This window comes from Delphinus delphis, chromosome 8 (genome assembly GCF_949987515.2).
Source record: "Delphinus delphis chromosome 8, mDelDel1.2, whole genome shotgun sequence".
NCBI classification, from domain to species: Eukaryota; Metazoa; Chordata; class Mammalia; order Artiodactyla; family Delphinidae; genus Delphinus; species Delphinus delphis.
In genome coordinates, this window is record NC_082690.1 from 84,103,282 (window position 1) to 84,121,378 (window position 18,097).

General features: G+C 32.7%; 1 protein-coding gene across 1 annotated transcript in view; it reads left to right on the forward strand.

The window, feature by feature from the left end:
* Nucleotides 1-18,097, forward strand: part of ELP4 (elongator acetyltransferase complex subunit 4) — a 252,163-nt gene that overhangs the window by 105,628 nt on the left and 128,438 nt on the right. Inside the window, exons 8-9 of the mRNA XM_060018644.1 lie at nucleotides 4,223-4,331; nucleotides 7,370-7,476. Of these exons, the coding sequence (XP_059874627.1) occupies nucleotides 4,223-4,331; nucleotides 7,370-7,476 (216 nt within the window). The remainder of the gene's footprint in view (nucleotides 1-4,222; nucleotides 4,332-7,369; nucleotides 7,477-18,097) is intronic.

Genomic DNA, 18,097 nt, shown 5'->3' on the forward strand with positions numbered 1-18,097 from the left:
TTATTCCTTTCAAGCTTCTTGATAGTTAAGTGATTGGTTAATTACTTTTTAATTATCTTGTTAAAATCTTTCCTGGAAGTATATATTGTATTGGTACAAACTATATCGTTTATATTGTTGAGGTAATTAAGTCCAAGTAAGTAAGGAAATATTCAGAGTTTTTTGATATATTCTCATTGTTACTTGGTTACTCTAAATAGGTATCTCAACTATTTTCATTAGAAAACAAAGGGAGCTTCCTGTGGCAGTAGTTGAATTTTTATCTCTTAACAAAGTTCTTAATTTTGGCTTTATGAGATTTGAACTGGAAAATAGCATTAAATTAACCTTCCTTTATTTAAAATCTATTTAATGGATTTGGCATATCCTAATAAAAAGAGGTTACCATTCTGTAGAAGTAAATAGGAAACATTCTATGAAACCAAACAAGGAACAATCAAAACAAAAACTCTGTGAAGTTTTTTGTGAAATTAAAATTGGAGTAAGAAGGTAGTCAACTGGACATTCCGATTTGCCTTTTTTATTTGCAACATCATTTCACATAATTTAAATTTAAGTAATTAATTAAGAAATTACACCACAACAGAAAGTTTTAAGAACCTTTTATGTAACTTAATACAATGCTATTTGGGATTGCCAGCAAACTCTTAAAACTCCTGGACCCTGGCTCTCTCCTGGCTTCCCTCCTAGTCATGTCTTGGCTACTATCCAGAGCTGACAACTTTCACCCAGGACTGAAGGGCGATTTGCCTAGTATAAGAAAGATTTTTGAGTCATCCTAGATTTTCACATCCAGATGGGCAGGAAGGAAGAGTGGCAGTATCATTGTATATATTTGGGTGATGTCATTATGCCATGCATGTGGTGTAACCATTAATTTACTCATACTGGTGAATCCTGAATGTCCTTACTCAAATATTCCTATTGGCAACTATATTGCAACAACTTCAAATTTAACACAAAAATTATTCAAAATTTATGTCTAAGTAATAGATGCACAAATACCTTTACTTCTCCATTTCCAACTACATACATATACTGTAGACTAAAGAGGTTTCGCATCTTGGCTAATAACATAAAAACACTTAGAATCTCTTAAGATGAGAATATAGAAGTTCCAGTTTCCAGACCTCTGCTAAAATCATTATGCTAAAGCTTTCTGAACATTGCAGGTTATAATAAGACAATTTATTGTCCATAGTGCATTATTCCTAAAGTGAATTGTGATTATTATGCTTTTAAGGATTTTTAAAAGCAGTTAATTTTAGATTCTTTTAAGTAAATTTACCTACCTTTATCTAAAAGACCATTTAGTATTAATATTATGATTTGAAAGACATTTTGACAAGAGTGGTTTTAAGGTACGATTACATCAATATACCACGTTCCCTATGAATCTTGGAGGTAAAGAAGTAATCTGTAACACTATTTGAACTTTTAAAAAAGTAAGTACCTTTACATGCCCAAATATCTTTTATGCTCCTACAAATAATTGTAAGACTGAATGAGTTTAGGATAAAATTCATCTCATTCAGAAACTTAGATGTTATTCTTATATAATTTCCTGTGCTTTTTATTTTATAGACATTTTTCAGATATCTATACAACTTTCACAATTAATCTGGTTTGCCACATTACATAAACTGTTTTCTAGAATTGCTGTGCAGAAAGCAGTAAGCTCACCGTTAAATGTAACTTATATTATGGTAATGATTAAAAGTTTATTCTTGTTCTGATACTTCATGGAAGCTTTTAAGATAGAATTTCGTTTGTAGTTAATAACATGTAAACCTATGGAGCTTAGCAATATGACAAATGAAATATATGTATGAGTTTCTGAGATTTTAAAATCTAGGCTGTCTGGGTCTTTTATATTAATTCATCAGTTTTCCTCTGCAAGGTGGATAATTGATATTTTTAATCTCCCGCAAATTACCTTAAAAAGACTTATAATGTAGATAAATATTACAGGATGTTAAGTGGTTTATTAGTCAATTTTAAGGTTAAATTAAGGAAAGAAACCTTCTTTGAAATAAATGTCATGTTGACCATTTAAATACACAGGACCTTGCTTATATACTACTAGAATGGAAGACTAATTCCATACTTAAACGTTACAATTTCTGTCATTCATAAGCCCTAGTTTATATCACCGAAATCCTGATATTTGAGTCGTAACAAAAATTAACTTTTATAATTTTAAATTCAGATATTTAGATACAAAGACTCAGTCTTCTGTTTATAGATAAAAGGAAATCTGACCTTTTTGATTAAGAAATATTGTCAGTAGCCTTTATAAGTGCTTGTTCATCTGAGGGTCCATGGCAGGAGTACTCTTCCCAGTTGAGTTTATCCTAAAAATGAAATGATAAGAGTCTGCTGGTTGTTATCTAAGATCCTTCTTAATGGGAGAACCACATGGTTATTCTTCATCTCCCACTTGTTCTCACCCTCTACAGCCAACTCAGCCATACCCCACCCCCACCCCAACATTGTTCAGTACTCAGCACAATGAATCATTTTCAAGTTGACTCATTGTGAACTGTCTCCCAGCTGTTGGAATGTCTGGCAGACATTTTTGTTTGGGTGAAGAATAACTGGCTGAAACCCAACCTGGATGAGCTCGATATAATGGTCTTTGGCTAAAGAAATATTGAGAGGAGCATGTTTATGGCCTTTGAAACCCCTGTTATTCCTGGAGTAAGACCATCCCCTGTGGCATAGAACTGAAAGTAAGGGATCAATCTGGATTATTTTCTCACCATTGAATGAAAAATTGCCTTGGAAAAAATAGGCATTTCCAAATGATGTTCGTTTTTCTATTCTTGGTACCTCCCCCCCGTGATTGAAAGTATTAAAGACAATTAAGGGTAATTACTTTTGCTGCTTCCTTTTAAGAGCACTATTTCAAAGGCTGTAATATTCTCTTCATAACACGCATTTCTACTTACAGAGGAGTTGCAAAGTACTGCCCTAGATGTGAGTTAACTAGTCACTTCAGCATAATGTTTAGTGACAGAGGCTACTGTGTATTTCAAACCAAGTCAGTTAACATTAACCAACCCTCTTTTATTTTTCATTCTTATGCGATCTTTACAAGAGAACTTAAACAGAGGAATACCAGTAAGCTCAATAGTCAATCACATTTTCAGAAAGTGAACATATTTGATTGTATTTGGACTTTTCTTAACAGGGGACATAACATGAGACTGTAAATTGTCTTGACCGTTTTACATTTCCCATGCTTTTTTTTAAGGATTAGTTTTAAAATGGTATATCAGTGTATAAAATGGGAGTTTCAAAATTATAAAATTTTATAAACAACAATCTTTTCAACTTATCCTGATCTTCAGATCAAATATTTTTCTAAGGTGTTATAGCCTATAAAATAGTTTTCAAACCTATCACCCTATCAGGAGTTATAAGGAATACTGAACTTTATTAAATAAAATAATTCAAGAAAACCTGCAGATTATTGTGATTGTATTTTTAATTATTATATTTTTTATAGCCATGAAATTCTGGGTATTTTAGAACTATTGCTATTTAAAATGTGACATCTTTTATAATGTATTGTTCAGCAGTATTTTTGATTCAGGTCTGGTTGTGTTGGGAAGGAAAGGGTAGGCTACTAGTCTAGTGCTGGTCATCTACAATCTTTTCTTTGCCTTTATCGTTATTACAGAGTCAAATAGCAGCATCTGGAAAGAGAGAATAGAAGACTGCAGAGCTGGCCATGCTGCAGACTCTTAGCTGGACCCTTCCATGTTTCTAATATGATACAGAGGACCTCAGCTATTATAAGGCTGGGACATGGTCCCAATTGACAGATGTTAGCGGGATCTTCCCTTATACATTATACTGTACTATATACTGCTTCTAAATTTTGATGTTTATCAGATTTTCCGATGGGCACTGGGTAAAGTAATTTGAAAAAATAATAGTATATGAAAATAAAGGTAGCCTTGCCCCTTAAGACGAGAAAAACTATTTTTCTATGAAAACTAAGGTATGCCCCCTCAGCTCTTCAAATTAGAATAGCATACCTACATGGGCCATATTTTTCATCCAGTTTTCCACCTGTGGTAGCTTTAACTTTTAAGTTATTTCTCCATTTTGATAGTCTATCTTCTCTACAATTTGTCATTGAGATGGCATAATGACATTGTCTAGATGGTGTATTTTAAATATAACATGAGTGTTTTGTTTCTTTGTTTTACAGAATAAAGCAATTATTGCTCGTGTTACAAACTTGTCAGATACAGTAGTTGGTCTGGAATCATTTATTGGTTCAGAGAAAGAAACCAACCCATTATATAAGGATTATCATGGTAAGCAGCATCTTTATAATGAAAAGGGCATGTGCCAATTGCCTGGAAGAATCTTGTCCAGTCATAATATCTACTGTCATGTAGCATGAATTTTATTTTTTAATATATCTGTTAAACTTTTTTCCTTCCTGGCCAATCTTTCATGGCAGCTTGTCACCAAACTACATTATGACTAAGAAGCATAGTAGCTATTTGAAAGGTGTCAAACCCAGATACTAAGGCATGGCTCAGTCAGATGTACATTTTGTCCCTAAAGTTGCTGTGAAATCAGTCTTACTTATTAACCATGTTAGAAATAAATATTATATAAATTCTAATAATAACAGCTATGTATAGTGGTTTATACTTTACAAAGCTTAGCTGTATGATAAATAAAATTCATACTGTATTACAGTTAAAAAGTCTTAGTCAATCACATTTTCAGAAAGTAAACATCTTTTATTATATTAGGACTTTTCTTTGATCATTTTGTTGTTAGAGTTATTAGCAAGTTTTAAAATGTTACCACCCTAGTATAAACACAGGTCAAGTAATCAGGCTTCTTACTTATATTTTTTGACTTTTAATAGTATTTTAGTCATTTGGTTAACTTGGGGATTTTTTAAAATAAAAGTTCCTACATAGAACTGTCTCAATAGGGTAAGTTTAGTAGTTATGCTTATCTTAGATCTAAGCTGAATATAGAGTATGGTGAATACTAAATTTTTACCTATTTATCATTCTGAATGAATACTAATTATTGCTATTATTATTGTGGAACTACTATACTTCCATGGAAAACCTTAGTCTAAAGACTGAATAGCTTATTTGAAGCCTGCTACAAGATTGTGTAAGATTGTGATTGTAGGACTGTGGCAATTTCTAGAGGCTACCAACAAAAGGATTATAAGATACTTATGACCACCAGGGCTTTAACGAGTTGGCATAAAACCTTTTAAAAAAGTAATAAAATAGCATGATCTAACAATCGAGTATTTTATAAAAGGCTAGAAAATATAAACTGTGAACAATAAATAAAATATAAACTGTGAACAACAAATAAAATAATTTGCCTCATGATCATTGCATAAGTGTGGATGTGGTATATGCCCAAATTAACCCTCTATATAATTCATTTAATATATTACTATTGCTTTGGTAGGAAGAGAACTGTTAAGTTTAAACTATTTCCCTTTTTTTCTTTTTCTAAAATTTGTATTAAACTATATAAAATATTGTATTAGTTTTAGGTCTACAACATAATGATTTGATATAGGTATATATTGAGACATATAATATTGTATTAGTTTTAGGTCTACAACATAATGATTTGATATAGGTATATACTGAGAAATTATTACCACAATAATTTTAGTTAACATCCATTACCACACATAGTTACACTTTTTTTTTTTCTGTTGGTGAGAACTTTTAAGATTTACTGTCTTAGTAACTTTCAAATATACAATACAGTATTGTCAACCGTAGTCACCATGCTACACATTACATCTCCAGGATTTATGTATCTTATAACTGGATAAACTATTTCTTTAATTTATTATTTACATTTTATGTTAAAACAACTGAAGTTAAACATTATCTTTATAAGTTATATCTGAGTATCATTTGTAAGTGCTATGAGTTTATAAATTTAGTAAAATCATATTTTATATTTAAAAAAATATTACTTTGATTGAAACATTCCAAGGGTTGAAAAGCTATGATTTTTTTGTGCTGAAATCTCTGGATTGACCAATTTTGTTTGCCACAGATTAATGGATGATTCTGATGAAAAGTAAAGTTTCTGTTAATAAGAAGGACCTGATGAATGATTGATTCACTCTGTAAGGCCTCCTGATTTAACAGTTAGCCAAACAAGCACTTACAAGGTTAAAATGAGAAATGTGCAAGTGGAAGTATGGTGTGATTATTTCTAATATATTTTACTAAATAACTCTGTATGAGATATTTTTAATTTGTATGTAAAAGCTGTCTTCTTAATAACACCTTTTGCATTTTCTTAAGTTTAAAAAATTAAGTCAGATATTTTAGTGAATTATTTTTGAAGGGGCCATTTCTAAAGTTAAGCACTTGGAAGTTGACCCTTTTAAGCTAACAATAATACATTACTAAGCATCCAAATACACACACGCACAAAACTATATACTAGAGAAGCAATTATGTAAATAAGATTTATCTAATTTGTTCGAATCTGGATTTCCCTTCTTCCCCCATGTTGAGGGATCAGTGTCTTTGGGATGGTAATTTTTAAATATGGGCTGAGTCAGGCAGAGAGACGCGCTGAAGAATCTTCCATGTCTTCATCTGTGGCAAATGACCCCGAGTTTAGTCAGAAACTGCATTAAGCTGCACAAAAGCCATCCAGTGCCCTTGTCAGAAAAAATTAGCAAGTGTTTCTATTGACAAGAGGCCAAAGCTCACGGTTTACCTAGCACTGTTACAAAGCTTATAACAGCTACATAAAGGTCTAACATGCCACAGAAATGAGTGTCTTGGGATGGCATGGGGGTTAATGTTTGATCCTAGAGTGTGCTCTGAAATGTAGTTTTCTTCAATGGTTTGTTCAAGTCATTAATAAGGCATAAAATGAAATACTTTTCATTAGTGCTTCACTGGTTATCAGTAACCCATAAGCTTGTTTTGCTGGCTGCTTACTGGTGCATTTAATAAAATAAAGATCACTCAGTGGTGCCGTGGGCAGCATGCAAGGTGATAGCCATATTTGCTTACTGTAAATACAAGAGAAAATCACACACAAACCGGCTGTAGTTTTGACAAGTATTAAGATCCTTCTTTACATCTGTACTTCTGTACCAAAGTGCAATTAGTTTTCCTCGCACAAGGATTTCTGTTTATCTTATTCTGCTTGATTACTTGAGTATAATCACACCATTTGCTTCATTGCTCCTGGTAGTAAGCTCCAGTTTTAAAAGGGGGAGGATGCTTGTGTGTAAATTTACAGAATTCTGCTGTAAGACTCTTTAATTTATGCATCCAATGACAGCGTTTTTTAATTTTTTTAATTTTCTTTTCACAAGGTTTGATTCACATACGGCAGATTCCTCAGCTTAATAACTTGATTTATGATGTATCAGATGTCAAAGACTTAGCTTTTAAATTAAAAAGGAAGCTATTCACCATTGAGGTAAGAGAGAATTTTCATGTTTGAGTCACAGTCTTGAGGTAAATAGTATCTCTTTTTCTTTTACTTTAATGAAATTCATAGGAGATATTTCATGCTAAATATTTTTAAGTTCTTTTGATGTAACAGAATAATTTTTTTAGACTATCCTTTTTTGTCTTTTATTTTAATGGTATATCATTAGAGTATAGCAAAAATCATTTTGTTTTAAATGTCTGTTAAAAGTAAGGTCCAAACTTACATGAGAAGTATGACGTGCATATTTCCAAGGCTTTCAAAAGCGTGTTTAATTAAATGTTAATGAGCTGTGCTTATTTGTGTGTGGAGTGTGAATGCTACCCACAATTGTGTATGGCTAAGAAAAGAAGATCCTTATCTACATTCTAAAAGCAGTTTTCTTTACTATTAGTGAAATCACCTTTCCTCTTTCCGTGCTGAATAAAACAAAAGTATAATTTACACCAGCGTCTTTAAGTAAATTTTCTACAGAAACTTAAACTTTTTTTGTGACCTTTATGCCATCAATAGTGACAGAAAGTAGTAGTGCAAAAGATTTATTTCAACTTAATCTTGCTAAAGAGCAAATGAACATAGCACTATTAAGCAATTAAAGTTGGTGTATTTATTAATGAAATAAATGCTCAGAAGAGAGAGAGAGATGGCTTCTGGGTGATGTGATAGTTATCAGTATAGTCACTGGTGCAATTTTTTTTAACAAAGACATAAAACAGCCAAGCAGCCTTGACAAACCATTTTGTTTAATCTCTTTTCAAATGAAAAGCTCTTAAGCAGGCCACTTGTCTTAACTGCTTGAAACCATAAAAAGAGAGAATTGCCACCAATAAATTAGCATATTTTTAACTTCATCGTCAAATGATGGTCAATGTGGCTTGGCACTGCTTTGGTGTTTGGGACTTCACCCTTAAGTGACCACTCTGGCCCTTTTTTGACCCTCTGCCCTCTTTAGCTGGCCACTTGATAAGGTAACTTAATGGTGCTCTCTCTTTTTCTCTTTCCCTTCCCATTTGCAAGTGGCACTAACCTATAAATCATTGTAAGGGCCCTATCCAGTGACAAATTAATGTGCCCTCCTCCTAATTAATGGTCATCAATGTCCTTAATTATCTAATCCTATTGAGAGCAGTTAATAGTTAATCAGGCAGCCAGTTCTTCAAGCAGGTCATCTCTGCAGGAGTGTTAGAAGTTTCTCATCTGGGGATGCTCCCTTCAAAAGCCACTTAAAGCCAAAAGAAGGAGAGTGTAGAAATAGTGATTCTTGAGCTAATTTGCCTTAGTTCTCAAAAGGAACCATTGAAATGGAACCCAACACTGTAATTGTTCAACATTGTTTCAGTTTTTCTGACAGAGTATTGGGTAATTTACCATAATATTGCTAATGCTTTTAGAGGGATAAAGTTATAGTTGTTAGCATCACAAGGAAAGCATGCCTCCTCATTTTCTTTTAGGTGAAATTTATATATTTAATGAAAGATATAAAATGTTTTTCTCCATGTGGCACCTTTCTCCCAAGATGAGTATTCTGACAACCAGGTCTAAAGTATCATGTCTGTCACCATACACACTAAGCAAGGAGATTCCCTAGTGAAAAAAATATTGCACCCAGAGAAGATGGTTAGCACAGTAACGTGAATCATGTTTATTTTCTCTCTCCCTCTCTCACACAGACACACACACACACGCACACACACGCACACACACACGCGCACACACACACACACACACACACACACACACACAAACTGGGTCTTATTTTGGGGGTGAGGAGTAGAAATAAAGGACTTACATGTCAAGTAGGACCTCTCCTTCGAATAACTTTAGGTTCTAATAGTGACTACATTTTACTACACTTTACCACTGGAGCTGGTAAAAGATCTAGGTTTCTGTTCCATTTCCTCTCTCTTCTTCCCACTATCCTAAACTAAGAGAACCGTTATAATTGGTCACCCTATGATTTGGAAGCAGTATTTAAAAACAAAACACAAGTAGGTGGTTATTCTTTATTTTAAGTTAATATTCAATAAAGTTGATCAAATCTTTTACCTTTTTGGCTTATAACCTAAATGAATATGTTTTCTTTTAAGTATAGAAATATAAGTGAAACATATTCTAAATAACTTATTTACTTATACCATAACATTCAATTTGGTGATTAGAAAAAAATGTGAATTAAAGAATCAAACCTAACAGAAGTTATAGGATAAAATCATGTATTTCATGAAAGATTAAGTGCTTTAAATGTAGCATTGTACATTATAAGATGCATATGGAAACAGATAGCAAGTCTTTCGTGATATATTATGGGCAGTGGAAACAAGAGGATTCCTTCATCAAGTGGCAGTTTTGATATGCACAACAAATAAATATTTTTTTAAATTGCCTTGATATTTAAAAAATAAGGAGATGTACACTATACTAGTCTGTAAAGTCTGAGGCTATAATATACCAGATATTGAATCCGTGGCTTTCTTTCAGAAGGAAAGGTGGTTTAGCAGGTAAAGCAAAAATAACTTTTCTGATTCCATGCAGGTAGATTTGTTACATGTGGGAATTTACTGTGAGTAACATGGTCTCAAAATGTGGCACAGGTGGAAACAAGGGGCAAAAGAAACAAGTAAAAACCCTCATCTCTATTTTTAGCATCCCTTTTCTTTGATTTATTAAATCATTGCCTTTTTTCATATGAAAACTGAATATGTTTTTACTAATAGCCACCCAGGGCCCCTAACAGGTAGAGCAACTTTAACCAGTAATCTCTAGTTTCTTTGAGTGATTTGGAGAAGGCAAAAGAATATTTCTCCCTTTTTGGAGCATGTATTAGTATTGTCCAGATTCAGGTGGAAGCATTTGTCTAATCACAGTTAATTTTTAGTGATAATTAGTATTCATCATCTATAAAGCTGTATGAATTAGCCCCTCTACAAAAACCATAGCAGGATCATATCTACGGTAATGACACTAAAATCCTGGCATGCATTCTGAATAAGTAAAAGAGAAAGTTTATAGTTGATTCAACATGGCTTCAGGTTAAAAGAAATAACTTCCCAATTCTTCGAATGTTGATAATCCTTGTAAACTATACATAGTAATTCTCTAGCATATCTGATTAACCGTAATATACTACTTATTTCGTGACCTTACCATAGCTCCATTCAATCATAGCTAGCATTTATGAAGCCTTTATTGTGTACCTGGCACTGTTCTGGCTTATTTATATTTTCTATATTGAGATTAAATATTTTATAACCAAAGGCTTTACTAAGGTATAATAATAGACTCAATATATGGAAACTATGTCTTTTTCATCTTTGTATCTATCCCAGAACTAAGAAGGGTCACAGACTTAGTAGGTATAAAATCTCTGCTGAAATATATGTAATATAGATAAATTATGGAGTTTAAAGAATAGCCAAAATAATACAGCTATAAATATTATATAAGTTCCACTGATCAAGTGACCTATAAACACTACCTTCTCAGTTAAGTTCTAAATGTATAACTTGGTTACATAGCTTCACTTCCAAGATGAAATAACTACTTAGATTTGTATTTTTTCAGCTTCTATAATTTTTGCTTCTCTGATGTTGGGATCATCATTAACCAGTTTTCTGTTTATATTAGTAATTATGATGTAATTATAGTACATAAGAGATTTGGTAAGATTTGAAATGTAGCTGTATTTAATTTGATGACATGATAAGAGCAGCATTTTTACTTGCATTTAAGATTATTGTGCTGTTTTGATTTTGTATTGTTCATTTTGGTCATATCTTAACACACTCTAGTAATCTAATTTTCTAATATAAATAATAATAATATATTACTACATTAGGTGCAGACCCTATTAAGGTTGTTACAAACAAGGTTTCTGCTTTAGTGATGGGACAGTTTTCTAGCTCTAAGATTCAGTGTTTCTATGTTCAAGTCAGAAAGTATGGTTACTGGGGTATACTGGAATATACAAAAGACATTCACCGTTCACTGCAAATTTTCAGTATAAAGATAAACAATACTTATGTAGGCTTTTAATTGATTCAAAAATAGTGAGTATCATAAATATCATATCTGTGTGGGGTTTGTATGCTAAATGAATATTAAACGTTCAGAAAATCAAAGTAAATCAACTTTATTCACGGTTGTCTTGTCATACTTTGCCCCTAATTCAGAATACAGGACCACAGTACCTCTCCAATCACCAAGAACTTTTTCTCACAGAATAATTGATCAACCTGTATTTATTAAGAAACTATTATTTTTTATGCACTTAGTAGATTCATTCTTAAGTATTAAGACCAGAATAGTATATGCCATCCATATAGATTAGCTTTATATTAATACTACAGTATACTTGATATGATTCAATGGAATTATTTGAAATTTTTACATATTAGAAAAGCATAAACTTTTGCAAACTACAAGGGTGTCAGTCACTGTGACAACCTTGGACAATTTAGAGTGTTGCATGATATCTTTGGTCCTAGGTTTCCTTACTCCCCTACACTTTTTTAACAGCTTTTCTAGTTCTTAAATGAGAAGTAGAAAGGTGACTGTATGTTTACCATATCTAGAGGTAGAGGGAAGGGAGAGTTAACTTATATGTCAATTCACAGTTGTATCACAAAAATTTAAAAAATGGAAACATAAATGTCTGGCTCAGGAGCATTATTAGGTTGTAGTATCATGAACCATGTAGTCCAAATATACCTTTTCTGATAATGATGCCCTCCACAAATATTGATTGGTATTTCAAATCCCACATATACTGCAGTTAGCAAAAAGAAAACCAAAGTGGAACATAGACATCTGTTCTTATAGATAAAATCATTTGTCAAAAGTAAACCCAAATTGACATTCTTTAACAGTAGAAATATCATTTTATACTGTTCACATTTTAATGTTCATTATATTATCATCCCCATATTTACACTTTAATTCCCAAGTGATGTAGACATACAGTAATGTCATATAGGTTTCACAGAATCTCCAGAAGCTGGGTTACTACTATGCTCTATATATTTCACATGTCATAGTGAGCCTATCAAAACTGCATACCACCTTAAAGGGAACACAGTTTTGAGACTCTGTCTAATCCTATTTCTTCCCACTTTGGAATCTTAATTAGAAGAGATAAGAAAAAAAAAACATCATTTAACTAAATTATTGTCCTGAATCTGTAGCAAAAGGTATAATCCGAAATTGGGCCAATTAGTGAACCCATAGTTAGCTATGCTGCAGCGAACAATTTGATTAGATCTGACACCATCCTAGTTCCCACTGTTGTTTTGCCAGGTATGATGGTCAGACTTCAAAGAGCTTGAGGCATCAGCAGGGCAAGGTTTGGAGGCCAGCTTAGGTCCGGTTGTTAATCTCTCTGCTAAAACCACAGCAGCTCTCACACAAAACAAGCTTACACGACACAATCATGCGGTATTAAAGTTAGGGTTGAGTCATGCCAATTTGCCTTTGATTTTTTGATGATTGACCAAAGATGGCTACATGACTAGACACATGCTAAAAGTATACTGATTAGGTAAGTTCCCAAAATATTTGAAGTATTTTTTAACTTCCTATATAAATGTTGTGAAAGCTTATTCCCTTTGATCAAACTTCCAAAGTAATAGTACTATATTGGGGGGGGGAGAGGGAATGAGTATTTCTTACTGGCAGATTGAATCCCAAACTTTTCACTTACTGCTTCATAAAAATTTGTCTTTACATTAATAATTCCTTAAGGAGAATGTAAAAGGAAATAAAAGGAAATTGTTTCTAAGTGGTAAGCTTTTTAAAACCTATTAAGCGTGTTGAAAGAAAAAACATTTTTCCCTGCATCATTTATCTTCACTACAGTTTTTCTGAAATTTCTTTATAATTATTTTCCACTTAAATGTTGAGTAAAGTGCCCTTCCAGGACGTGATTGCATAAGTGTTCTTTTCTCTGCACTCTGATTTGTTGGAATATTGCAGCAATAGTGACATGTTTCCATTCTGAGAAGAGCCTAAGGCTGCTTTAGTATTATTCCAAATGATTGAAGCTGCCATCTTGCTGACTTTCCCTTAGGCAGCATAAGGCCTGTTTGCTTTTGTGTTCATTTCACATGCTTCCTGTGAGTTTGGCTGGCAGAACATCAGTGCTTCTCTTGGCAAGGAAGAGTAAATTCATGTTTGGCTATTACATATCTTAAAGTTTCTGTATGGTCAGCAACACCTAAGATATTAAACTTGTAATTCATTACATGAAATGAATCCTGTTTCTTTGAGAGATACTTTTAAATATCTTATGACACCTTGACTTTGAATCATTTCTATAAAAAAATCGTCCTTTTATAAATTGAACTTAAGGTCTAATATTTCACACTGCACTATTTTTTATACTAATTCCTACTGCATTTTACTTAGGAAATTTAAGGAAAGCATATATTTGAATAGCGAGATAGTTGCATAAAGCAAAAGTCAAATACTTAGAATCTTGCCAAATAGTCTTCAGTCCATGGGTCTCTCCTAAAGATCCTGTGGTACCTACTGTAGTGCAGTAATCTCACCTTTGAGACCAGGATGATACAGATTTAGCATTGCATAAGGGTGCAAGTAGAAAAATATCTCTTCTTCTTCCTAAATTTTGCAGATACAAACATTTTTGTATGTGTTCTATGATGTGGCTCCAGGAAAATTATATTGCAGTACTTCAAGGATTTTTTTTTAAAGCCTTTGTAGAACTGCTGTAGCAGAATTCACTCCGTTTACATGTTATTCCCTGAAACACTTCCCCCCACAATGTGTTACTTATAGTGTCTAAGGAGGATAGGAAAAGAGAAAACAAAAAATGATGACAAATCATGGCTGTCCCATTTCATCAGCTAAATGCATTTTCATGTTCCTAGGAGGTAAGAATATATATTTTACTAATATAGCCTCCAAGGTACTTGAAAGAGTAAGAAATACATAGCAGAGCTTAATAAAGATGGTATCCATGAGCTTTTTGATTGATATAGGTAGCTTTGAGGATACTTTTATACCAAAAACATCCTTAGTCCTTCAATGTCTTTGCACAGTAAATGTCCAGAATATTCATTCCTCCATTCCTTTTATGGCTTTTTCTTATCGCTGGATTATAGACTAAATAGTCCAATCTCCTTCTTAGAGAGGTCTTCCCTGACTGGCCCATCTGAAGTACTGACTCAGCTACCTTCTATCATGTACCCTATTTTAATTCATAGTGTAACACTTATGTATTACTATAGCTGTTTATCAGTTAATTTGTTTATTTTCCCAACCTCACTCAACCTTACCTGTTGTAAGCTTCACAAGAGTAGGGACATACTCTGTCTTGTTTGCAGCTAAATCCTGAGCGTATGTAGTAGGCGTTCCATAAATATTTGTTAACCTGTTAAAGCCCTATTTTTAAAGTAACTTGTATCTATCATAACTTTCTTTAAAAATGTGTGTTGAGTATCTCATTTATTCTAGGCATTGTGTTGGGTACTTTCACATACATTACCATATTTAATTCTTATTTGATCCTCATAGGAACCCTTGCCATAGGCATTATAATGCACATTCTAATAAGGAGACATAAGGAGTTATAAAACAGTCCCAAAGTCATAGAACTGTGCTTGTAGCCAAGACTCAATTCAGATCTTCTGACTCCATGTGCAGAATCATACTGGAAAGTTAACATGTTCAGGAGCTCTGCTAATAATTATTAATAAAAAATTAAAAGTTTGATTGAGTGTTTAACAGAGTCCTGAGACTACTACGTGTGCTTTACAGACATTTCCTCATAGATCTCACAACGCCACGTACCACTATTACCTATACTATACATGCGAGGAAACTTAAGGTTCAGAGAGATCAAGCAACTTAACTTAGCCAAAGACACAGAGTTAATACTAACTGACAGAAATGACACTTACATTCAAGTCTGTTTTATTCCAAAGCCTGTGCTCTTAACCACTAACTACTCACCACACCCCAAGATGAACCACCATCTCATCTTCAGTACATAAGCCAAAAAAGCCTCTGCCCTGATAAAAAAGAACGAACCTCCAAAAAATGTGTAGGTATATATGTAGGTGCGTACATATATGTACAGGTAAACATAATGTGTGTATGTATGTATACGTGCATATTTATACATAATCTTTTAACATTCAAGTTAAAAATTCTTTTGTTCCTAACAAGAATTTCTACTCTAGTTTTATAAATACATTATAAAACTCAGACTGGATTTATCTTAGCTTCTCTGTTATATAATATTTTGCTATGTTATGTGTGTATGTTGTGTGTGTGTGTTTATACACACACATATAGCAAAATATTTTATATATATATATATAATTAGGGTCTCAGCGTTGTTCTTTCCTCATTTTTTACTTACTTCTGGTATATGGTAGGTGTTTGGTTTTTTTTTTTTGGCTGTGTTGGGTCTTCATTGCTGTGTGTGGGCTTTCTCTAGTTGCGGCGAGCGGGGGCTACTCTTCATTGCAGTGGCTTCTCTTGTTGCGGAGCACGGGCTCTAGGCACGCGGGCTTCAGTAGTTGTGGCACGTGGGCACAGTAGTTGTGGCTCACAGGCTCTAGAGTGTAGGCTCAGTAGTTGTGGCACACGGGCTTAGCTACTCCGCAGCATGTGGGATCTTCCCAGGTGTCCCCTGCATTGGCAGGCGGATTCTTAACCCCTGAGCCACCAGGGAAGCCCAGGTAGGGGTTTTTAATAGAAAAATTAATTCATAAAAACTAAAACCTTTTACTAAAACACTATCCACTTCTTCAGGATTTCTAGATCTTAGCTAAATAAGGTGGGGAAAGTATTCTATACAGAGAAATATGGTTCCCTTATTCTAGTCAACTGTATTGATATGGTTCAAAAGTATCCCAAATTTAGTAACAATATATTATTATTATATTCACTTAAGTTCTACATTCAGGTACTTTTTTTTATTAAAGTATAATTGACATCATTCAGGTACTTTTTCAAATATTAATTTGCTCATAGATAGTTACCATGTTTTTATATTACATTTTATATTTTTCTAAATTATTTTAATGTATCATCTTTGGAGCATCAAAAATTATCTTCAGATAATTAAGATGTATACAACTTATAGTAAGAGTCAACCAAATTCAGTTTTTCAAAAATTAAAAAAAATTTTATAATTTTGCCCCCCCCTTTATAATAACTGGTTCTAATGAAGGTTTGATCCATTCATACTAAAACTTTTTTTTCTGTTGCAAATGTTTCATTTATTGGAAATTCTTTGAATACCACCTTTAAGCAAAATTAAACAGTAAATCTTATGATCACAAAATATTTTCCTTTTATAGAGTAATATTACTAAAAAAGTTTCCTATAGTTTAGTAATAAGAAGAAATTGTGTTCCTCATTAAGGAGATATGAGATTAAATATAAATTATTAATTTTTAAAAGGCAAGATTTGGGGGACCATAATAAATAATTAAGAGAAACTGGGATGTAATGGAAATGCCTTTGGGCATACAACTAGTAAAGCAGTTCTCTTATTTAAGTAGAAATTAAAATTTTGTCAAAGTTATTACTGTCATAACTCTCTGCCACAGTGGACATTCCGTAGAGTAGCCAGTTCAGGTTCTTTGTATCTGGTACAGTGAAGTTCACTGAACTGTTTTGTCAGGTGCTGTCAAGTCAACCCACCATTGTTGTAGAGAATCAAACTAAATCATTTTGGCATGAGCCTTCCAGAAATAAGATACCCAGTATACATGGTTTAATGAAATTGAGTATTTGGTTTCAACTTTTTTAAGTATGTCAAAAATATATTGCAGTCATTCAGAAATTTCTGAGTAAATCAGTTGAAATATCTGACCCTATACTTTACTGAAAATTTGTTTTGAATATCACTACTTAATATGAAAAACACTTGGAATGTATTTGTCTGTGTTTTGTTAGGTATATGATTCTTCACTAAACATTTCAAAGTAGTAAAAGTTACAATTGTATAGTCATTTAGTAAAGAGAGAGGAGGTATCTGTTAATAAAATTAAAATTTTCTGTTGTAAAATGAAGCTAGTATCAAGTTTGATTTAGCTATTTTTGTCTCCAAAGGTTATTATCAAAAACAAAGTTGTATTTGATTAGATTTTAAGAACTTAATAAATTGTTTATGAATCTTCTAAATGTTTACTTCTTATATAATTAGAAAAATAGCTTATCTTTGTGATCAATAGTTATTTAAAAGGCATTATTATAGTGTAGACTTAAATACCTCAAAATTTTTATTTACTTATTTTGATAGGGGCATTTTTTTGTTGATATTCCTGCTCAGTAATCTAAGGAATATTTTACCAACTTATACTGTAGCTATGGTGTAGCACTGAAAAAGCTTTTAACAAAAAGCCTCTTGGTGCAATTAAAGGTCACTTGTACATATTATAATAGACTACTAATTTACAAGATCATTGTGAAGGGTCAATGCTATAGCATGAAATGGATTGCCCTTGGTGAGCCTGTAAATAAATGTGTCAACTTATCTTGTATTCAGTGGGCAAAGGAAAAAACTAACATGATACTAGTTTATTAATCTTTTTATAAACAGTTGCTAAAATGTCCAGCAAAACCAAATGCACTAGTGCTA